The 24,081-nt window shown below is 39.3% G+C and overlaps 1 protein-coding gene across 2 annotated transcripts in view; it reads left to right on the top strand.

Annotated features, from left to right (window-relative positions):
- Positions 1 to 24,081, top strand: part of INIP (INTS3 and NABP interacting protein) — a 32,619-nt gene that overhangs the window by 5,708 nt on the left and 2,830 nt on the right. The window contains exons 3-5 of one of the 2 annotated variants that reach the window (XM_057549048.1): positions 13,161 to 13,307; positions 18,988 to 19,090; positions 22,881 to 22,971. In XM_057549048.1, coding sequence (XP_057405031.1) covers positions 19,053 to 19,090; positions 22,881 to 22,971 — 129 coding nt within the window. In that variant the 5' untranslated portion in view covers positions 13,161 to 13,307; positions 18,988 to 19,052. The remainder of the gene's footprint in view (positions 1 to 13,160; positions 13,308 to 18,987; positions 19,091 to 22,880; positions 22,972 to 24,081) is intronic. The other variant, XM_007178197.2, reaches the window with a different exon arrangement.

Raw genomic sequence — 24,081 nt, 5'->3', positions numbered from 1 at the left:
CATGTGAGTGTAACCTAGAAAGCTGTGCTAATCAATTGTACCCTGTGTAATGAAAAACAGTTTACTGACAGAATTGTCAGAATGGGGCTGACAAGAATCTAGTGAGGTTGACAATCTAAATGATAGAGAATACTAGGTAATAATAGCTAGTATTTATTAAGCAACTACCATGTGGCAGGCAGTGTGCTAGGTATTTTATTTTTATTTTCTATATTTCATATAACCACCCTTCAAAGTTGTCACTGTTATGTCCATCAGTCCTGCATAGTGAGGTAATTTTCCCAATATTAAATAGTAACTGGTAATACTGAGATGAGAACCCAAATTGAATCTGTGTCCAAGTCCCCTGTTCATTGTTTTCCCATACTGCACTTTAGCTGGAGGGTTTGAACATTCTAATTATAGTATCTAAAAAAAAATTGGGAGCTCTAGACTAGGGGCAAAAGACCTCATCTTAATTTTTGTATCTCTTCTCCATCTGTTATTGAGCAGAAAATCCTTACAGGGAAATGGGCCTGTGAGTTTATCTGTAAGAGGAAAAGAAAAATGAGTGAGGAGGAAAGGGTGATTCAAGCAGAAGAGATTTCATCATCTTATTTAGCTAGTGCTGAAGACAAGAAACCTCAGTGGATAGAAAAAGTGGCGGTAGCTTAAAAGGGGTAAGTCCTTGGGGTCTGAGTGAGAGAGAACTTGAACACAGGGAGATCACCTGAGCAGACATTAGGGCTTATTCCTTTCCTTGATCTGTATTTTCAGTAAATTCCAAAGGTGGCTAAGAGTTGAATAATTTTTTAATCCTGCAAGTTACAGGAAGTGTTTGCCATTAACTAGATAGCTAGAAGACTAGTTACTGGTACTAATTACTTCATGTTAATAATGTTGTTGTATTTTTTATTCTGCTAAGACTTAGACATCAGGCAGTCTCCCCTGAATAAGTTTGAGTTTTAACCACTGAATACATTTTATATATCATTAAGGAGTTTGGTAGGCAGAATAGTATTCTCCCCACATCCCTCCAAAAAATGCCGACGTCATAATCCCCAGAATCTGTGACTTTGTTACCTTACATAGCAAAAGGAATTTTGCTCGCGTGATTAAGGTTAAGGACCTTGAGATGGGAAGATTATCCTGGATTATCCAGGTGGGCCCATTTTAATCACATGAGTCTTTATTTTTTATTTAAAAAATTTTTTTAAACAACTTTATTGAGATACAATTTACATGCTATAAGATTCACCTGTATTGAGATTACACTTCAGGAATCTTTAGTACCTTTGTAAAGTGTGTAACTTTCACCAATATCTAATTTTATAACATTTCCATTAACCCAGAAAGAAAACTCATGCCTGTTTGCAGTCACTTCCCATTTTTACAGGCCTGGGCAACCGCTAATGTACTTTTTGTCTCTATAAATTTGCCTCTTCTGGACACCTTTCATATAAATGGACTCTTACAGTATATGGTCTCTTGTGTCTGGTTTCACTTAGCATGTTTTGAGGTTCATCTGTGTAGTAGCATGTATTAGTAATTCTTTTTTGTTGTTGTTGTTAAACAACAGAAATTTACTTTCTCACAATTCTGAGATCAAGTTGTCAGCAGAGTTGATTTCTCCTGAAGCCTCTCTCCTTGGCTTGTAGATGGCCTGTGTCTTTTTTCCCTGTGTCTTCACATGGTCTTTCTTTTCTCTGTGTGTGCATGTCCTGATCTCCTCTTCTTATAAGGACACGAGTCATATTGGCTTAGGGCCCACTCCCAATGACCTCATTCAACCTTAATTGCCTCTTTAAAAACTCTGTATCCAAATACAGTCACATTCTGAGGTACTAGGGCTTAGGACTTCAACCTATGTGTTTTGCAAGGATACAATTTAACCAATAACACTCCACCCTCTCAGCCTCCAAAATTCAAGTCCTCACATGTGAAATATATTTGCCCCATTCCAACAGCCACAAAAGTCTTAACCCATTCCAGCATCAACTCTAAGTCTAAAATTTCATCTAAATAGCATCTAAATCAGATATGAGTGAGACTAGAGGTATGATTCATCCTGAGGCAAAATTCCTCTCCAATAGTGAACCTATGAAACCAAACAAGTTATCTGCTTCCAAAACACAATAGTGGGACAGGTATAGGATAGACATTCACCCTTCCAAAAGGAAGAAATTGGAAAGAAGAAGCCTTGACAGATCCTAAGCAAGTCCAAAACCTAGCAGGGCAAATTCCATTAGATTTTTAATTTATTCAAAGTTTTAGTTTATTATATCAACATCAGTACTAGAACTCACATCTTTTACTCTCCAGTCTGCAACATTTCTACAGCACACATTTGTGTGCTGACATTATTTGTATGACATTAATATATGTGGCTGGGCTTCCCTGGTGGCGCAGTGGTTGAGAATCTGCCTGCCAGTGCAGGGGACACGGGTTCGAGCCCTGGTCTGGGAAGATCCCACATGCCGCGGAGCAACTAGGCCCGTGAGCCACAATTACTGAGCCTGCGCGTCTGGAGCCTGTGCTCCGCAACAAAAGAGGCCGCGATAGTGAGAGGCCCGCGCACCACGATGAAGAGTGGCCCCCGCTTGCCACAACTAGAGAAAAGCCCTCGCACAGAAACGAAGACCCAACACAGCCATAAATAAATAAAAATAAATGAATTTTAAAAAAAGAGCTGAGAAGCAAGAAATGTTTAAAAAAATACATATATATGTGGCTAATTTTAAGAAACTACTGTGGAAAATTCCATTAGATTTTAAGGCTCGAGAGTGAAATCCTCTTTGGCTCAATTTTCTGTCTAACAAGGGTGGTGGCTCTGCCTTCTCCTTCCTGAATTTTGTCCCCAAACCCTCTGGAACCAATGAGGAAACAGTCCTGCTGCCTGGGCCTGTGCTCTCTGGACCCATGGTGGCAGTAGCAGCCCTGCTGACCCCTGACCCACCTTCAGAGTCATTCCTCCCTGTACTCGAAGGATGACGCATGTTTGCATCCAGACATCTCTAACATCTAACTTCCTGCTTGTAGAACCCCAGAAGTCCGACAGCCTTCCTTCATTTCATCCCACCTCTGTTCTCTTCAGTCCAAGCTGGCAGTGCTTCTGCTGAGATGGTTGATTGGATCCATGTGACACACCCATAATCTCTTTAGTAAAGACTTTCCAGCCATGTCTTTGGTGTTCTCTCCTGAACACACTTTCTCATTTTTTGCAATATGAATAAGCTGAGAATTTTCGGTCTTCAAGTTCTGGTTCCTTTTTGCATAATAATTTCTTTTTCAGTTGTCTCCCTCTCACACTTTACTATAAGCAGCAAGTAGAAACCATGTCACACCTTCAACATTTTGCTTAGAAATATCCTCAGTTAAATATCCAAGTTCATTACTGACAGCTTTTACTTTCCACAAAACACTAGAACACAATTTGGTCAAGTTCCCTGCCACTTTGTAACAAGGACTGCTTTTCCTCCAGTTTCCAGTAACATATTCCTCATATCCATCTGAGACTTCCCCAGAAGCACCTTTAACATTCATATTTGTCAATATTCTGTTCATGATGAAAATATATATAAGATATATATATATATATATATATATATATATATATATATATATATATATGAGCAGATATAGTGATAGAAGCTTTCTGTACAGTTCTTTCTGAGCTCTCAGAAAAATCACCTTGAATGACCGTATTTAGTCTCTTCCAGACAATCTAGGCTTTTTTGTGTGTGTGTGTGAACATGTAGTATTTATTTTTTTATTTTTTAACATCTTTATTGGAGTATAATTGCTTTACAATGGTGTGTTAGTTTCTGTTGTATAACAGAGTGAATCAGCTATATGTATACATATATCCCCATATCCTCTCCCTCTTGCGTCTCCCACCCTCCCACCCTCCCTATCCTACTCCTCTAGGTGGACACAGAGCACTGAGCTGATCTCCCTGTGCTATGCAGCTGCTTCCCACTAGCTATCTATTTTACATTTGGTAGTGTATGTATGTTCGTACCACTCGCTCACTTCATCCCAGCTTACCCTTCCCCCCTCCCCATGTCCTCAAGTCAATTCTCTACGTCTTCGTCTTTATCCCTATCCTGCCCCTAGGTTCTTCAGAACCTTTTTTCTTTTTTTAGATTCCATATATATGTGTTAGCATACAGTATTTCTTTCTGACTTAACTTCACTCTGTATGACAGACTCCAGGTCCGTCCACCTCACTACAGATGACTCAATTTCGTTTCTTTTTATGGCCGAGTAATATTCCATTGTGTGTATGTGCCACATCATCTTTATCCATTCATCTGGCCATGGACACTTAGGTTGCTTTCGTGTCCTACCTATTGTAAATAGTGCTGCAATGAACATTGTGGTACATGACTCTTTTAGAATTATGGTTTTCTCAGGGTATATGCCCAGTAATGGGATTGCTGGGTTGTACGGTAGTTCTATTTTTAGTTTTTTAAGGAACCTCCATACTGTTCTCCATAGTGGCTGTATCAGTTACATTCCCACCAACAGTGCAAGAGGGTTCCCTTTTCTCCACACCCTCTCCAGCATTTATTGTTTGTAGATTTTTTGATGATGGCCATTCTGACTGGTGTGAGGTGATACCTCATTGTAGTTTTGATTTGCATTTCTCTAATGATCAGTGATGTTGAGCATCCTTTCACATGTTTGTTGGCAATCTGTATATCTGCTTTGGAGAAATGTCTATTTAGGTTTTCTGCCCATTTTGGATTGGGTTGTTTGTTTTTTTGATATTGAGCTGCATGAGCTGCTTGTATATTTTGGAGATTAATCCTTTGTCAGTTGCTTCATTTGCAAATATTTTCTCCCATTCTGAGGGTTTTTTGTCTTGTTTATGTTTTCCTTTGCTGTGCAAAAGCTTTTAAGTTTCATTAGGTCCCATTTGTTTATTTTTCTTTTTATTTGCATTTCTCTAGGAGATGGGTCAAATAGGATCTTGCTGTGATTTATGTCATAGAGTGTTCTGCCTGTTTTCCTCTAAGAGTTTGATAATGTCTGGCCTTACATTTAGGTCTTTAATCCATTCTGAGTTTATTTTTGTGTATGGTGTTAGGGAGTGTTCTAATTTCATTCTTTTACATGTAGCTATCCAGTTTTCCCAGCACCACTTATTGAAGAGGCTGTCGTTTCTCCATTGTATATTCTTGCCTCCTTTAAAAAAGATAAGGCAACCATATGTGCGTGGGTTTATCTCTAGGCTTTCTGTCCTGTTTCATTGATCTATATTTCTGTTTTTGTGCCAGTACCATAGTGTCTTGATTACTGTAGCTTTGTAGTATGGTCTGAAGTCCAGGAGCGTGATTCCTCCAGCTCTGCTTTTCTTTCTCAAGATTGCTTTGGCTATTTAGGGTCTTTTGTATTTCCATACAAATTGTGAATTTTTTTTGTTCTAGTTCTGTGAAAAATGCCATTGGTTGTTTGATAGGGAATGCACTGAATCTGTAGATTGCTTTGGGTAGTATAGTCATTTTCGCAGTGTTGATTCTTCCAATCCAAGAACATGGTATATCTCTCCATCTGTTTGTATCATCTTTAACTTCTTTCATCAGTGTCTTATAGTTTTCTGCATACAGGTCTTTTGACTCCTTAGGTAGGTTTATTCCTAGATATTTTATTCTTTTTGTTGCAGTGGTAAATGGGATTGTTAACTTAATTTCTCTTTCAGATTTTTCATCATTAGTGTATAGGAATGCAAGAGATTTGTATGCATTAATTTTGTATCCTGCTACTTTACTAAATTCATTGATTAGTCCTGGTAGTTTTCTGGTAGCATCTTTAGGATTCTCTATGTATAGTATCATGTCGTCTGCAAACAGTGACAGTTTTATTCTTCTTTTCTGATTTGGAGTCCTTCTATTTCTTTTTCTTCTCTGATTGCTGTGGCTAAAGCTTCCAAAACTATGTTGAATAATAGTGGTGAGAGTGGGCAACGTTGTCTTGTTCCTGATCTTACTGGAAATGGTTTCAGTTTTTCACCATTGAGAATGATGTTGGCTGTGGGTTTGTCATATATGGCCTTTATTATGTTGAGGTTTTGGAGGGTTTTTATCGTAAATTGGTGTTGAATTTTGTTGAAAGCTTTTTCTGCATCTATTGAGATGATCATATGTTTTTTATCCTTCAGTTTGTTAATATGGTTTATCCCAATGATTGATTTGCATATATTGAAGAATCCTTGCATTCCTGGGATAAACCTCACTTGATCATGGTGTATAATCCTTTTAATGTGCTGTTGGATTCTGTTTGCTAGTAGTTTGTTGAGGATTTTTGCATCTATGTTTATCTGTGATATTGGCCTGTAGTTGTCTTTTTTTGTGACATCTTTGCTGGTTTTGGTATCAGGGTGATGGTGGCCTCATAGAATGAGTTTGGGAGTGTTCCTCCCTCTGCTATATTTTGGAAGAGTTTGAGAAGGATAGGTGTTAGCTCTTCCCTAAATGTTTGATAGAATTCGCCTGTTTGTTGGAAGATTTTTTTCTTTCAATTTATTATTTTTGGCTGCATTGGGTCTTCGCTGCGGCGTGTGGGCTTTCTCTAGTTGTGGCAAGTGGGGGCTACTGTTCATTGTGGTGCGTGGGCTTCTCATTGTGGTGGCTTTTCTTGTTGCGGAGCAGGGCTCTAGGCGTGTGGACTCAGTAGTTGCGGCTTGTGGGCTCTAGAGCACAGGCTCAGTAGTTGTGGTGCACAGGCTTAGTTGCTCCGTGGCATGTGAGATCTTCCTGGACCAGGGATCGAACCCATGTCTCCTGCATTGCCAGGCGGATTCTTAATCACTGTGCCACCAGGGAAGTCCCTGTTGGAAGATTTTTAATCACAGTTTCAATTTCAGTGCTTGTGACTGGTCTGTTTATATTTTCTATTTCTTCCTGGTCCAGTCTCCGGAGGTTGTGCTTTTCTAAGAATTTGTCCATTTCTTCCAGGTTGTCCATTTTATTGGCATATAGTTGCTTGTAATAATCTCTCATGATCCTTTGTATTTCTGCAGTGTCAGTTGTTACTTCTCCTTTTTCATTTCTAATTCTACTGATTTGAGTCTTCTCCCTTTTATTCTTTTTTTAAATTATTTATTTATTTATTTATTTATGGCTGTGTTGGGTCTTCGTTTCTGTATGAGGGCTTTGTCCAGTTGCGGCAAGCGGGGGCCACTCTTCATCGCGGTGCGCGGGCCTCTCACTATCACGGACTCTCTTGTTGCGGAGCACAGGCTCCAGACACGCAGGCTCAGTAATTGTGGCTCACGGGCCTAGTTGCTCCACGGCATGTGGGATCTTCCCAGACCAGGGCTCGAACCCGTGTCTCCTGCATTGGCAGGCAGATTCTCAACCACTGTGCCACCAGGGAAGCCCTCCCTTTTATTCTTGATGAGTCTGGCTAATGGTTTATTATTTTTGTTTATCTTCGCAAAGAACCAGCTTTTAGTTTTATTGATCTTTGCTATTTTGCTATTTATTGATCTTTGCTATTTTTTTATTGATCTTTGCTTCATTTCTTTTTCATTTATTTCTGATCTGGTCTTTATGATTTCTTTACTTCTGCTAACTTTGGGTTTTTTAAAATTCTTTTTTCTCTAATTGCTTTAGGTGTAAGGTTAGATTGTTTATTTGAGATTTTTCTTGTTTCTTGAGGTAGGATTGTATTGCTATAAACTTCCCTCTTAGAACTGCTTTTGCTGCATCCCATAGGTTTTGGGTCGTCGTGTATTCATTGTCATTTGTTTCTAGGTACTTTTTGATTTCCTCTTTGATTTCTTCAGTGATCTTGGCTATTTAGTAGTGTATTGTTTAGCCTCCATGTGTTTGTATTTTTTACAGATTTTTTTCCTGTAATTGATATCTAGTCTCATAGTGTTGTGGTCAGAAAAGATACTTGATACAATTTCAGTTTTCTTAAATTTACCAAGGCTTGATCTGTGACCCAAGATATGATCTATCCTGGAGAATGTTCCATGAGCACTTGAGAAGAAAGTGTATTCTGTGGTTTTGGAATGGAATGTCCAAAATAATATAAATATCAATTAAGTCCATCTCGTTTAATGTATCATTTAAAACTTGTGTTTCCTTATTTATTTTCATTTTGGATGATCTGTCCATTGGTGAAAGTAGGGTGTTAAAGTCCCCTACTATGATTGTGTTACTGTCTATTTCCCCTTTTATGGCTGTTAGTAGCATTTACCTTATGCATTGAGGTGCTCCTATGTTGGGTGCATAAATATTTACAATTGTTATATCTTCTTCTTGGATTGATCCCTTGATCATTAGGTAGTGTCCTTCAGTGTCTCTTGTAATAGTTTTATTTTAAAGTCTGTTTTGTCTGATATGAGAATTGCTACTCCAGCTTTCTTTTGATTTCCATCTGCATAGAATAACTTTTTCCATCCCCTCACTTTCAGTCAAGTATGTGTCCCTAGGTCTGAAGTGGGTCTCTTGTAGACAGCATATATACGGGTCTTGTTTTTGTATACATTCAGCCAGTCTGTGTCTTTTGGTTGGAGCATTTAATCCATTTACATTTAAGGTAGTTATTGATATGTATGTACCTGTTACCATTTTCTTAATTGTTTTGGGTTTATTATTGTAGGTCTTTTCCTTCTCTTGTGTTTCCTGCCTAGAGAAGTTCCTTTAGCATTTGTTGTAAAGCTGGTGTGGTGGTGTTGAATTCTCTTAGCTTTTGCTTGTCTGTGAAGGTTTTAATTTCTCCGTTGAATCTGAATGAGATCCTTGCTCGGTAGAGTAATCTTGGTTGTAAGTTTTCCCCTTTCATCACTTTAAATATGTCCTGCCACACCCTTCTGGCTTGCAGACTTTCTGCTGAAAGATCAGCTGTTAACCTTATGGGGATTCCCTTGTATGTTATTTGTTGTTTTTCCCTTGCTGCTTTTAATATTTTTTCTTTGTATTTAATTTTTGACTGTTTGATTAATATGTGTCTTGGCGTGCTTCTCCATTTATCCTGTACGGGACTCTTTGTGCTTCCTGGACTTGACTATTTCCTTTCCCATATTAGGGAAGTTTTCAACTATAATCTCTTCCAATATTTTCTCCGTCCCTTTCTTTTTCTCTTCTTCTTCTGGGACCCCTATAATTCGAATGTTGGTGCATTTAATGTTGTCCCAGAGGTCTCTGAGACTGTCCTCAATTCTTTTCATTCTTTTTTCTTTATTCTGCTCTGCAGCATTTTTTTCCCACTATTTTATTTTCCAGGTCACTAATCCATTCTTCTGCCTCAGTTATTCTGCTATTGATTCCTTGTAGAGAATTTTTAATTTCACTTATTGTGTTGTTCATCATTGTTTGTTTGCTCTTTAGTTCTTCTAGGTCTTTGTTAAACGTTTCTTGTATTTCCTCCATTCTATTTCCAAGATTTTGGATCATCTTTACTATCAATACTCTGAATTCTTTTTCAGGTAGATTGCCTGTTTCCTCTTCATTTCTTTGGTGTGGTGGGTTTTTACCTTGCTCCTTCATCTGCTGTGTATTTCTCTGTCTTCTCATTTTGCTTAACTTACTTTGTTTGGGGTCTCCTTTTCTCAGGATGCAGGTTCGTAGTTCCCATTGTTTTTGGTGTCTGACCCCAGTGGGTGAGGTTGGTTCCGTGGGTTGTGTAGGCTTCCTAGTGGAGGGGACTGATGCCTGTGTTCTGGTGGATGAGGCTGGATCTTGTCTTTCTGGTGGGCAGGACCACGTCCGGTGGTGTATTTTGGGGTGTCTGTGACCTTATTATGATTTTAGGCAGCCTATCTGCTAATGGGTGGGGTCGTGTTCCTGTCTTGCTAGTTGTTTGGCATGGGATGTCCAGCACTAGACACTAGCTGGTTGTTGAGTGGATCTGGGTCTTAGCATTGAGATGGAGATCTCTGGGAGAGCTCTCACCAATTGATATTACATGGGCCGGGAGGTCTCTGGTGGCCCAGTGTCCTGAACTTGCTCTCCCACCTCAGAGGCTCAGGCCTGACACCCGGCCAGAGCAACAAGACCCTGTCAGCCACACAGCTCAGAAGAAAAGGGAGAAAAAAAAGAAAGAAAGAAAAAATAATAATAAATAAAGTTACTAAAATAAAAATAATTCTTAAAATATAAAAAATTAAAAAAAAAAAACGAGAGCAGCCAAACCAATAAATCCACCAGTGATAACAAGCGCTAAAAGCTATACTTAAAAGAACCAAAAGCGCATAGAGAGAGCCCTAATACAAATGGTAAAAGCAAACCTATACAGACAAAATCACACAAAGAAGCATACACATACACACTCACAAAAAGAGAAAAAGGAAAAATATATATATAAAAAGAAAAAAAAGAGAGCAACCAAATCAATAAACAAATCTACCAATGATAATAAGCTCTAAATACTAAACTAAGATAAACATAAAACCAGAAACAAATTAGATGCAGAAAGCAAACCCTAAGTCTACAGTTGCTCCCACAGTCCACCACATGAATTTTGGGATGATTCCTTGCCTATTTAGGTATTCCACAGATGCAGGGTACATCAAGTTGATTGTGGAGATTTAATCCGCTGCTCCTGAGGCTGCTGGGAGAGATTTCCCTTTCTCTTCTTTGTTCTCACAGCTCCTGGGGTTCAGCTTTGGATTTGGCCCCACCTCTGCATGTACAGAGGGCATGTAGGTCACCCTCTGGCATCTGTTCTTCACTCAGACAGGAGGGGCTTAAAGGAGTGGCTGATCAGGGGGCTCTGGCTCACTCAGGCCGGGGGGAGGGAGGGGTATGGAATGCGGGGCGAGCCTGTGGCGGCAGAGGCTGGCACGTTGTTGCAACAGCCTGAGGCGTGCAGTGTGTTCTCCTGGGGAAGTTGTCCCTGGATCACGGGACCCTGGCAGTGGCGGGTTGCACAGGCTCTCAGGAGGGGAGGTGTGTATAGTGACCTGTGCTTGCACACAGGCTTCTTGGTGGCTGCAGCAGCAGCAGCCTTAGCGTCTCATGCCCGTCTCGGGGGTCCGTGCTGATAGCCGCGGCTCGTGCCCATCTCTGGAGCTCGTTTAGGCAGTGCTCTGAACCCCCTCTCCTCGTGCACCCCGAAACAATAGTCTCTTGCCTCTTAGGCAGTTCCAGACTTTTCCCCAGACTCCCTCCCAGCCAGCTGTGGCGCACTAGCCCCCTTCAGGCTGTGTTCACACAGCCAACCCGTCCTCTCCCTGGGGATCTGACCGAAGCCCGAGCCTCAGCTCCCAGTCCCCACCCGCCCTGGCGGGTGAGCAGACAAGCCTCTCGGGCTGGTGAGTGCTGGTCGGCACCGATCCTCTGTGGGGGTATCTCTCCGCTTTGCCCTCTGCACCCCTGTTGCTGTGCTCTCCTCCGTGACTTCGAAGTTTCTCCCCCGCCACCCCCCGTTTCTGCCCATGAAGGGTCTTCCTAGTGTTTGGAAACTTTTCCTCCTTCACAGCTCCCTCCCAGAGGTGCAGGTCCCATCCCTATTCTTTTGTCTCTGTTTTTTCTTTTTTCTTTTGCCCCACCCAGGTACGTGGGGAGTTTCTTGCCTTTTGGGAAGTCTGAGTTCTTCTGCCGGGGTTCAGTAGGTGTTCTGTAGGAATTGTTCCACGTGTAGATGTATTTTTGATGTATTTGTGGGGAGGAAGGTGATCTCCGCGTCTTACTCCTCCACCATCTTGAAGGTCCCCCTCCCACATGAGTCTTTAAAAGCAAAGAACTTTTTCCTGGCTGTGGTCATAGAAAAATGACCACAGAAGGGTCAGAGACATGCAATGTTGTTGGCTTTTAAGTTGGAGAAAGGGGACCACAAGCCAGGGAACTCAGGCACATCTATAAGATGGAAAAGGGAAGGAAACAGATTCTCTGCTAGAGCCTCCAGAAAGGAATGCAGCACTTGATTTTAGCCCAGTGAGACTACTGACCTATAGAACTGTAAGATAATAGATTTGTGTTGTTTTAAGCCATTAAGTTTGTGGTAATTTGTTACAGCAGCAGTACAAATAATATACCATTTAACTATATGAGCCAAAAACCTCAGAACCATCCATGACACCTTCTTCCTCATTCTTGACTTCTTATTTATTCTATCACTGACCTGTTGATTTAACTTCCTAAAAAGCTCTTGGGTCTGTTCATCTCTCTCCATTTCCCTGGCCACTAACAACTTCTGTCATCTCCACCTTGTTCTACTGTAATAGTCTCTTTTTCTCTTGTCTAGTGTATTCTCAACCTTGTAGCTACAGTGATCTTTCTAAAGGGGGAAGTGTTATTTTGTCCCCCACCCCTAATTAACCTAATTAATCTAACATTTCAGCTCCAGCATTACTTCTTGTGGGAGACTTCTCTGACACTGCTCCCCCTACTCCCAGTCTAGGTCAAGTTGATTCAACATTGATTCCTGTTGGTGGGGATGTAAATTGATACAGCCACTGGGGAGAACAGTATGGAGGTTCCTTAAAAAACTAAAAATAGAACTACCATATGACCCAGCAATCCCACTACTGGGCATATACCCTGAGAAAACCATAATTCAAAATAAGTCATGTACCACAATGTTCATTGCAGCACTATTCACAATAGCCAGGACGTGGAAGAAACCTAAATGTCCATTGACAGATGAATGGATAAAGAAGATGTGGCACGTATATACAATGGAATATTACTCAGCCATAAAAAGGAACAAAACTGAGTTATTTATAGTGAGGTGGATGGACCTAGAGTCTGTCATACAGAGTGAAGTAAGTCAGAAAGAGAAAAACAAATACCGTATGCTAACGCATATGTATGGAATATAGAAAAATGGTATTGATGAACCTAGTGGCAGAGCAGGAATAAAGACACAGATGTAGAGATCAGACTTGAGGATGGGGTGGGGAAGGGGAGGCTGGGATGAAGAGAGAGAATAGCATTAACGTATATACACTACCAAATGTAAAATGGATAGCTAGTGGGAAGCTGCTGTATAGCACAGGCTGATCAGCTTGATGCTTTGTGACGACCTAGGGGGGTGGGATAGGGAGGGTGGGAGGAGGGGATACTGGGATATATGTATACATATAGCTGATTCACTTTGTTATACAGCAGAAACTAACACAACAGTATGAAGCAATTATACTCCAATAAAGATGTAAAAAAAAAAAAAACCTTGATTCCTATGATTGTTTTTAATGCTTATAGAATGTTATTTCTTTATTTCAGACTACTCATCTTAGACTCTAATTATACATTCATTTGTGTAATTATTTGATAATCTCAATCTTCACGGGAATGTTTAAGAACCATGAGAACTAGCATCAAATCAAGTTGTGGCTCATCATTGCATCCTTAGACTCTACCTTAGTGCCTGTATGTATGTCATGGATACACAATAAATATATGTTGAATCAATAAATAACTTAAAACATGTTAAACTAATAGTGCCACAGTGACTTTCCTCCAATACTGAACAGCTGTCTTTTTTTTTTTTTTTTTTTTTTGCCGTGCCACACGGCTTGTGGGATCTCAGTTACCCAATCAGGGATTGAACCTGGGCATGGCAGTGAAAGCCCAGAATCCTAACCACTAATCCACCAGGGAACTCCCCCTAAACAGCTGTTTTAGGATGATAGTTCATTTACTGTATAGTTGTGAAGAGTATATAGCTTGTAAGATAGTCACTTGAAAGGATTTGAATATTTTAAAATATCTTTTAAAAAATTGTTATGAAAGCAATATAACAAGTGTAATTGGAAAGTAGATTGTCTATAACCCCACTAATCAAACAATAATTTTCATTCTTTAGTTTTAGATTTTTTTCAATAAAAGGAATTCCTATTAGTCCTTGTTTAAGTGTAATAGAACTATTCATGCAAAGTGAATATCAGCTGTTAGGTTTTAAATGCAATTTGCTGTAATGCTAGTTACTCCAGAATATTTTTAGTGACACAGAAATGTGTGGGAGTTAAATGTTTCTATAAGTGAATATGGAAATGAGAATATATATGATTGTGAATGGAGATAGAGCTATAGTTCTAAGTGGAACTTTTGGAGTGTGCTGCTTTATTCTAAGATAATTTTATTAGGAAAAAGTTTAGTTATAAAGGAATATTAAGTAATTCCTACTGTACATGAGATAATATATTTTAACACTCTCATGCTTTTAAGAATGTAAAAGTTACATGTGACTTTAAGATACATTTAAAATAATGCAAAAGTAAAATGTTGAATTATGGCGAGAGACAGTTTGTGTTTAAAAAAACAATTCATGTAGTGATTAGAATAAAAGTTAAATTTTATATATTGATGCCTTAGAGTAAGTTTGTATTACAAACTCTGAAGGTGGGAGAATCTTGCTCTAAAAAATTACACTGAACTACTTCACATAACCCAGTTGACTACCTAGTTTTTTGCCTTACGTTTCAAATTTGAAATAAGCTATTATTATTACCTAACTGCTATCTCTTGACTTTTATATATTTCTATAATACAGTAGATGTTTTGTATAAAACTGACATGTAAATTAGTACTAGATTATTTTTGAATGCTCAAGAGGGAAGCATAGGTTTCAGGGCATAAGACAAGCTCAAAGTAAAAGTCTAATAGACCTGACCATACCCTTTCCCTGTAAAATAGTTTTTGTGGCTCTCAGCTGCCTACGTGTAGACATTAAGTTCTTGAATGTTATACAGGAGATAACCTTGCCTGGTTAGACTGTGGAATAGGCGTTGAGAGGGGAAGATATTTTAGAGACATTGAGGATATAAAATTGGTTGGACTAGGTGATTGGTTGGATGTGGGTAGGAAGAAGGAGGTATTATAAGGATAAAACTCAGGCTTCTGGGTGGAAGCCTGGGGCATTAAGTGAGATACAGAGAGAGGCATTATCCTTTACCAGGGAAGGAAGGCTATGAGCTACCCCTGTCTAATGACCGCTTATTTAACTATTTTAACAAGTTCTTTAATGTCTAAGGGGATTTTGTGCATGGAGAAAAATCCTCATCACTGCTCATAATTAATGCACAGTTTTTAAACCTACTTATGAACTAAGTTCCAAAATAGAATGTTTTAAGCATTTAGAATTGATTACAAGATTATTTAGTTAAATTATCTTTAATAACAGTTTAAATTACAATTAATTTGACTTCTATAATACTTCACTTTATATAGTGATTGCAAAACTTACTATACTTAAAATTAAACCTATTTTAAAATACTAACCCATGGGTTTAATTAATTCATTTACTCTCTCTGTAGTACTTTGTTTTTTTAATCTTCCTTGGATTTTAATAATCTTCCCAGATTCTTATTTCTGTACTTTCCCAGGATTTTAGTAATTTTTTTACACCTTCCTAGGGTTATGGTTGTCTTACCACTACCAAAACAAAACAAAATTTCAGATTAGTCAAGGTTTAGGGTTTATTGATGGATTTGATTCTTAGGTAAATCACAAGATTTGCTTATGCCTTTAAAGATGATTTAAAAGTTGCATTGGTGTGTACTTGGTCACTTTTGTAACTAAACTTGCTAAGTTAATGAGATTTTTTTTTTTTTTAACTCATGCCTTTTCTCATACATTTTTAGTTTCTTGCAACCTGGGGTTACTCCCTGAATGAAATACTCTTCTTCTTCTTCTTTTTTTTTTTTTAAATGTGATTAGTATTTTATAACCCATTGTTCTGTTGTCATTATGAATTGCCCTTTTCTGGTAGCATTCCTGCCAGGAATTATGGACGTTTCATCTCCCAAGAAATCAGGGATCAGGTCTGTACCTTTAGCTCTCTTTAGGATATTCTGCTAATTCATCCAGTTAGAGCTCAGGGTTTCTGCTTGCTCATTGTGTGTGACCATGGGTGCTCATCTACCACTGCGTTTCCTTTCAAATGATGTGTGTGTGTGAGGACCTGCACTGATCTGACCCTCCTGTTCTTGGTATATAACTTGCTTTTTCTGGGACTATTTGGCTTATCCACAGTTCCCTATATCTACCCCTTCCTCCTGTAACTAAACAAAAAAGTAAACAGCTATGCCTTATAAACAGACATAAACTTAATAGGAGAAACAAAACATCTAAATGTTAACACTAACCTAATTATTAGCATGATGACTATTATTTTACCTTTCTTTACAATCTTTTTATATACTTTAATTTTTTTTTTTTTTTTTTGGCCGCACCACACAGCTTGTGAGATCTTAGTGCCCCGACCAGGGATTGAATCCGGCCCCTCAGCAGTGAGAGCGCACAGTCCTAACCACTGGACTGCCAGGGAATTCCCTAACTTTCTGTTTTGTATCTTTTTATGAATTCATGGTTTATCATAGATTGAGTTTGTTCCATTTAGTTATAATTATTATTCTCTTTTTAATGTTCCAGTTGTTGCCTGGCCAACCTCAAGCTGGAAAGCATTCTTCACTTTACAGAGAACTCACTTCTGGATTCCTTTACTTAACACATTACAGTATACTTATCCTTCCATAATTATCTTACCTTAATTTGTATTACATTACTTTTAGGGAAGTTTCTGTTATATAAAATCAATAATACCCATATTCTGTACTTCCCGTCTGATCCATATGATACTGACTGATTGGTTTATTTGGGGAACGGGCTCACCATGAGTAGTAAAACAGATTGAGAATAACATAGCTCTCCTTAGTGGGCAAAGGTCGTGGACAAAGAAACTAGTGTATTAATATTAATTTAGAGCCTATAGTCACTAATTTTCACACTTAATTTCCATGGTAACAGGGAGTTCACTATAGCTACCTGTGCTCCGATTGTCAAACATGCATGAAGTTTTTTTAAAGGAGGCTGTTATTGATCAAGCCAAGAAGGACATGTGACTTTTTTTTTAAAGTTAGTGAATCATATGAAATTATTGTTTCTGTAGGTAGAAAATGGTGAAATATAGGCAATTTAATAAGTTTAACTTACCAGTGTGCTACATTACTTTCGACGGTGTCATATTTTTGTGAAGTGGGTTTTTGGCAGCTGCTTTGATAAAAAACAAGTACTGTGCAGAACAGGGAACGAGGATGGTAGTGTCTGAACTGATTCCCAGGTTTGCAAAGTTATATACAGTGCCCAGGTACACACACTGCATTAGTGGTTATTTTAAAATGAAATAAAATATTTTTCTTTCAATTTATGGGTATTATTTTTTTAAAAACCTACAAGATGTTAGGACATCATACTAATTAGGTTGTTTGGATTTGACATTCTGTATTACTTTGGTAATGGTGTTTCTTTAACAGTATTTCGACAAAGTTTCAATTATTTTTACACATGGCACCCTTTACCATAGCATTAGCACTCACAGGCGTTAAGTATTGTACATTCTTGGGAGTTCTGTATTAAATCCTTCCTTAGGTAGACTTCTCCTGAGGCAGTCCTGTCTATGAGGTTGGGTGGAGCAGGTAATGACATGTGGCCTGTAAAGGCCTTATAGAGCTTCTTCCCTGGAAGATTAACTAAGAGGTCGGCAGGAAGGAAGATTAGAATTAGGATTAGAATAGATGAAGAATCACCTGGAAGGCTTGCAAAATCATCTCCTCAGAAGTACCAGAATGTGTTAGTGTGAATTATCTGTTCCAGAAAGGAGTCTGCTATTACTAGAATTTGATGACAGGTTGATGGCATAAGCATGAGGGGGCAGAGAAGGAAAATGGAGATGATAAATTCCTAAAATGGCTGTGGCAGAGACAGGTTTTGCCCATTTCTGGCCTGGCCTGAGTCAGTTTACTGCTGCTAGATTTAAGAGCAGGTTTAGGGGAAAGTGCCGCAAGCCTCAGCTGCTTTTGGTTCAGCCCAGTCTCAGTGTTAATCTCAGTGAATGCTCCTGTTCCTTGTACATCCTGCGCTGTCCCTGACCTGACTCCTCTCCCCAGGAGAGGAGGAAATATGCATCCTACCGCCCAGTTCTCCTTTGTGATCAATATAAAGTGCTTAAAATCCCTCATGTGAGTACCCTGAGGAGTGCTTGCTGCTGCTCTGCTTGAAAGCTCCCTCCTTCCCCATTCTTCATTCTTTCTTCCAGTGCAGTGATGCTAACCCAGTGATTCTAGGCCCCTGGCCTTTTTTTGCCTCCATAGTTTTTTTCCTAATCCTTTAACCTTTCCATTTGTTTTCTTCTAAATTAGGGATCAGAAACTTAAATGCCTACAGGTATAAACAAATCTGATAAGGCCTGTAACAAGCTGGAGAGTGCCCAGCTAAAGGGGACAACTGTTTCTTTGTTCTACCTAATTGTTGCCATGGGGGCGTCCAGACCCCTACGCCAGACCTTGAGATGTTTCAAGAGAAGCAAGTAATCTGAGAATTTTGTATACAGTGTTTACATGTTGGCATTTAATTCAGATTTTAAAAACAGAGTTGGATGCTGCTCCTGGGCCAGGACTTCGAACCTCTGCTCTAGATCTTATGTTAAAATTGGAGCTCAAAATTGAGCCCAGTATTCAGGATTTGATAAGGGACCTGTTTGTACCCTGTCAGTTATGCTCCATTTCTCTCTCAGAATTGCTTTCTAGTCAGTTGCAGTTCTCTGACTTGTTCCTTGAAAGACTGTGTGTCATCTCTGAATGAAAGCAGTTAAGAAAAATACTGTTTTGACCTGAGTGTATCTAATGCTTTCCCCTCCTGAAAGAGGCATTCACAGAGAGGCCTAAAACTGAGAACTAAGAAAATCTTCACTCCCGGAGATAGAGCAGGCTAGAGATTGGTCCCTGTAGCATTTGGGGCTGCAGAGATTTTGTTATAAAACAAATGCTGTTACCCATACTTTGATGATTAAAATTCTTTAGAACTAAGTCTTAAAAAAGTCCTCAGTCAGTATTATCCTTTGCATTTATCTGCGTATTATCCTGTTAAAGTTGCTGGAAAATAGGCAGTAGGGAGATAGTAACCATCTAGGGAAACTGCTTACTAGTGGGTTCGTTATCATGTTAGAGAACAGAATTTTGCTTTCTGGGTTTCTAGGTAGCCTAGGTTTATAAAACAGCTCTAAAACATTTTATTTCTCTTTCTCGTCCCCAACACTCTCTCTTTTTTTAGGTTTTCAAAACAAAAATAGAGTTGCAATCTTGGCAGAACTGGACAAAGAAAAAAGAAAATTACTAATGCAGAACCAATCTTCAACAAATCATCCTGGAGCTAGGTATTGAAGAATAATGTGGTTTTTATATTCAGTGATATAAAAAATATCTTGGACAATATAACTGAAATTGGTTGGCAATGGTTTGTTTCTTTAACATTGGAATTTAACATGTTATGTTTTATTTCCTAGTTAGACTTGAAAAGTTAGATTATTTAATTGCTTAGATTTTAAATATTTTAATTCTAATCAGACTTAAAATTTCCCTACAGCCTACTTTCAAAAAAAGAAAAGAGTTTTGTATACTTTTTTTGTTACTGAAATTATTGTTAATGTCCCACTTTTTAATAAGCATTATGCAAAATAGGTAAAGTTGCGGTAGCTTAATGATCTTTATTGTATTCCGTTTCTGCCATCTTAAATCTCTTCCCTGACATCCGTTATCCCATTCAGCCACCACCCTAACTTTCCCCTCTCTCTTTTTTTTAATCTGTTTCTGTTATTTTATTTGCTTGTTAGATTGATTTCTAGTAAAAGTATAATATAGTATAAAATATTCTTCTGTTTCTTCAGGGGACTGTCCCTGGTGAATTCAGGTATACAGGAAAGGACTCACGTGAAAGCTAGAGCTAATTTATTTTTTTAGGTGTGCAGAGTCAGCCAGACCTCTTAAAGGAGTTGTCTGTACGTACTCACCTTTGCTTTCTCACTTATTTACTCCCCAGCCCACTACAATCTGACTTCCACGCCTCCCCACCTCCAACCCAAAGAACAGGTTTGAGCCTAGGTCACTTGCAACCTCCTTGTGGCTAAATCTGGTGGACCAAAGTCCTTTTCTTGTTAGACTTCCTAGCATTATTTGACACCACTGATTGCTCCCTCCTTTTTTTTTCTCTTTTTTTAATTGAAGTGGAGTTGAGTTAACTTCAGGTGTACTACACAGTAATTTGACATGAGCATACATTATGAAATGATCACCACAATGTCTAAGAACCATTGTCTCCACACAAAATTAATACAGTATCATGAATCATATTCCTTATGCTGTATATTACATTCCTGTGACTTCTTTATTTTCTCACTGAAGGTTTGTGCCTCTTAATCCCCTTCACCTATTTTGCCCACCCCCAACCTGCTCCCCTCTGGTGACCACCTGTTTGTTCTATCTATGAGTCTGTTTTCTTTTTTTAATTGGTTAATATATATTTTAAATTTTTTTATTGGAGTATAGTTGATTTACGACATTGTGTTAGTTTCAGGTGTATATGAGTCTGTTTTCATTTTGTTTTGTGTGTTTTGTTTTTTAGATTCCATATATAAGTGAGATCATATGGTATTTGTTGTCATAAATGGCAAGATTTCTTTCTTTTTTTTAATGGCTGAGTGGTATTCCATTGTATACAGTGCCCTCCTTAAAATACTCTCTTTCCTTGGCTTCCATTCATCCACTGTTATACTATCTTGGTTTCTTTTGCAGACATTTCTCCACTGCCTCTCTCTTTTTAAAATTAATTAATTAATTAATTTTTGGCTGCGTTGGGTCTTTGTTGTGATGCGTGGGCTTCTCATTGTGGTAGCTTCTCGTTGCGGAGCACGAGCTCTAGGCGCACAGGCTTCAGTAGTTGTAGCACACGGGCTCAGTAGTTGTGGCTCGCGGGCTCTAGAGCACAGGCTCCGTAGTTGTGGCACACGGGCTTAGTTGCTCCGCAGCATGTGGGATCCTCCTGGACCAGGGCTCGAACCCGTGTCCCCTGCATTGGCAGGCAGCTTCTTAACCACTGAGCCACCAGGGAAGTCCCACTTCTTGTCTCTTGAATGTTGATATTCCTCAGAGTTCTGTTCTAGATCCAGTCTCCCAGTCTATGTCTTTTCACTGGACAGTTGCATTCACTTTCACAGCCTGTAATTTATGTGCCAGTTACTTTTATACATTTGCATCTCCAGCCTCGTCCTCTGTCTCAAGCACCAGACTGCCTCCTGGACATCTGCACTTTGATGTCTTCCAGGCATTTCAAACTGAGTATGTCCCACACCGAACTCATCTTCCCTCCCTCTCTACCTACTTAATATTGTTGGCTTGCTTGTCTCCATGAGTGGTACAGATTTACTAGTAATCAGAGTCAGAAATGTGAACTTTAATTGTTTATTATTCCCTTTTACTTCCATCTCTAAACATTTATCATTCTCTTATGTCTATATTTTGAAATGTGTCTCAAACTGTCCATTTTTCTTTATTGCAACTGATGCTGCCTTGGTCCTGGCCACTCTCATTTTTTGCCTCAGTTACTACCTCCTGAATTTCCCACAGTCTTAAGTTCTCTCGAATACATTTATCAGTTGTGTCAGTTAGGATGTTTTAATCTGGAAGTAACAGAAAACCAAAAAGTTGGCATAAATGTTAGGATATAGGTTAACCAGAAGCGTGAAGATAAGGTGATTCCAGAATGGCTTACTGCAGTGGCACACCAGTGTCAGCACTGACCCAGCTTCCTTCTCTCCTTTCTGCCCTTCTCCATGGGTCAGCACCTCCTTACTGGTCAAAATATGACTGCAGTAGCCTAGGCATCACTGTACGCCGAGCCCCCGTAGAGGCAAAAGCCAGAAAGGTTCCTCTCCTGTGTCCATTTTGTAAGAGTGAGGAAAACGTTCTCAAAGCCTTCAAGCAGACTACCCGTGAAGTCTAGCTGCCCAGAATTGTGAACCTTTCTCTTGCCTAAACAGGAAACCAGCAAGGGAAATGGTGTTGTCTTATACCAATCAAAGTTCACCCCCTGGGGGATAACCTGGCCCACCATGAAGAATGGGACCAACGATAATTGAACTAAGTGTGGGTTCCATTAGCGAGGAAGGAGGGAGAGCAACAGTTGTTGGGGAGATGACCAGCACTGTCTGCCACAGTGGTGGTCTTTCTGAACCGTAGTGTGATAATTCTGATCGAGTCACTCTTCTGCTTGTAACACTCTTGGGAGTCTCCCTTCACTGTTAGGATAAGGTCTTCATTTCTTAATTTATTTCACAAGGCTCTACATATCCCAGCACCTGCCTTCCTCCCTAGCCTCATGTTTTGCCAACCCATTTCTCCCCTCCTGAGCCCTGACCTCCAGTCCTACCTTTGCATGTTCTACCTTCTGCTTGAAACATTCAACTCTTTAGTTTTCATCATAAATGTAACTTTATGATAGACCAGAGTACCTCAAATCTGTTTGAAAGCAGAGGACCATAAATCATCAATAAAAAGGAGATAATCTGGGCTTCCCTGGTGGCGCAGTGGTTGAGAATCTGCCTGCTAATGCAGGAGACACGGGTTCGAGCCCTGGTCTGGGAAGATCCCACATGCCACGGAGCAGCTGGGCCCGTGAGCCACAGCTGCTGAGCCTGCGCGTCTGGAGCCTGTGCCCCGCAACGGGAGGGGCCGCGATAGTGAAAGGCCCGCGCACCGCGATGAAGAGCGGTCCCCGCACCGCGATGAAGAGTGGCCCCCACTTGCCGCAACTAGAGAAAGCCCTCGCACGAACCGAAGACCCAGCACAGCCATAAATAAATAAATAAATAAATAAATAAATAAATTAAAAAAAAAAAAAAAAAAGAAACCAGTTTAAAAAAAAAAAAAAAAAAAGACTATGATGATAAAAAAAAAAAAAAAAAAAAAAAGGAGATAATCTGAAGCCCTAGTAAATAATATAGGCTTTCTTCATATAAATTAATGTAGACAGTGGGAGAAGGAAAAAAGACTTATTCAGGAAGTTCTTTTTTCTTTCTTTTTTGTAATCCCTATTTAGAATATCTAATGAACAATGTGATTCAGAAGGAAGGGAGTCTCTAAACAGTCAAGTAACTAAGATTCCCATTTTAGCATTGCGCTCTCGAGACCCTCTCTTAACAAGGACTTCCGGGACCACGCTGAGCAGCAGCACATTGCAGCCCAGCAGAAGGCGGCTTTGCAGGTGAGGAAAGTGTGGCTGACATTCTTGTCTCATTGGAGATTTCCTGGGGCTTGGAAACCAGCACGCTTCTTATTTTGTATTTCAGTGGAGCAATATCAATAAAAACGTTCCACACGTAATTGCAGTTGTTTGCTGACGTTCAGTCATGCCCAGAGGATTTGAAGGACCAGATACGGCAGTAATGAAAGTATCTTTCATGGTGTTGACGTGGTCATGATTGATTCTGTGCCACACCTGGCAAGGGACTGCTGCACACAGAAGAGTTTAGGGTATTTGGATGGACAGAATGATCTTGAAAAGATGAACTGGCTAGTTTAATAGTACATATCTATTTTTTCAAATTTGTGATGACATTATGTCCTTTGATAGTCCTTTGATAGTCTTACCGGTTTATTATTGTTGTTTGGATTCTTTTTTTAATGGTCAGCATGTCTGTTTAAAGACTATAGGAATGTGATAATCTATCAGTTAAAAAAATTGTTCTTATTATGATAAAAAATTTTAGTATTTCATTGATCTTGGATAATTTAACTAAGATTCCTAGAAACCTTGCACTAGACATAGTTACCTATGCTTTTAAACCTTAGAATCTCAGAATTGGAAGGGATATTAAAGATCATCTCACTTTAGACAACCTATGAACAGTCCTTTGTTTAGTGACAAGGGACGTCACTGGTGGTTTTCTGTTATTTATATGCCAACATCCTCTACAAAATGTTGGTATCTTAATCACCAGTAATCAGCTGTCTTTCCCCCTTCTCCTTCCAACTACTGCCCTTCTTTCTCACTCTCCTGCTTTACTGACCAAGAGCAGAGTACTTTGGGACCTTTGTTGCTAGATTTCCTCCCCACTCCAAGGAACAAAGTAATTCATGTCTTCGACTCAATTATTGACTGAAGAGAATCACAGGGGAGAGAGTGGGGATGATATATTAGTACCTGGTGCAAATTGTTAATATGAATTCTTTATTATTGTCCATCTCCTGTGTATTTAAACAAAATTAACAGCATAAGAACTGATTTTTAAAACAAATTTGGTCTCAAGCACTCAGAAAGGATAAGTGATTTTAATGCCTTGGTTGAAGAATTGTGACTCGTAATAGCTGAATT

This window comes from Balaenoptera acutorostrata, chromosome 6 (assembly GCF_949987535.1).
Source record: "Balaenoptera acutorostrata chromosome 6, mBalAcu1.1, whole genome shotgun sequence".
Lineage (NCBI taxonomy): Eukaryota > Metazoa > Chordata > Mammalia > Artiodactyla > Balaenopteridae > Balaenoptera > Balaenoptera acutorostrata.
This window is presented reverse-complemented; position numbering and strand designations above follow the sequence as displayed.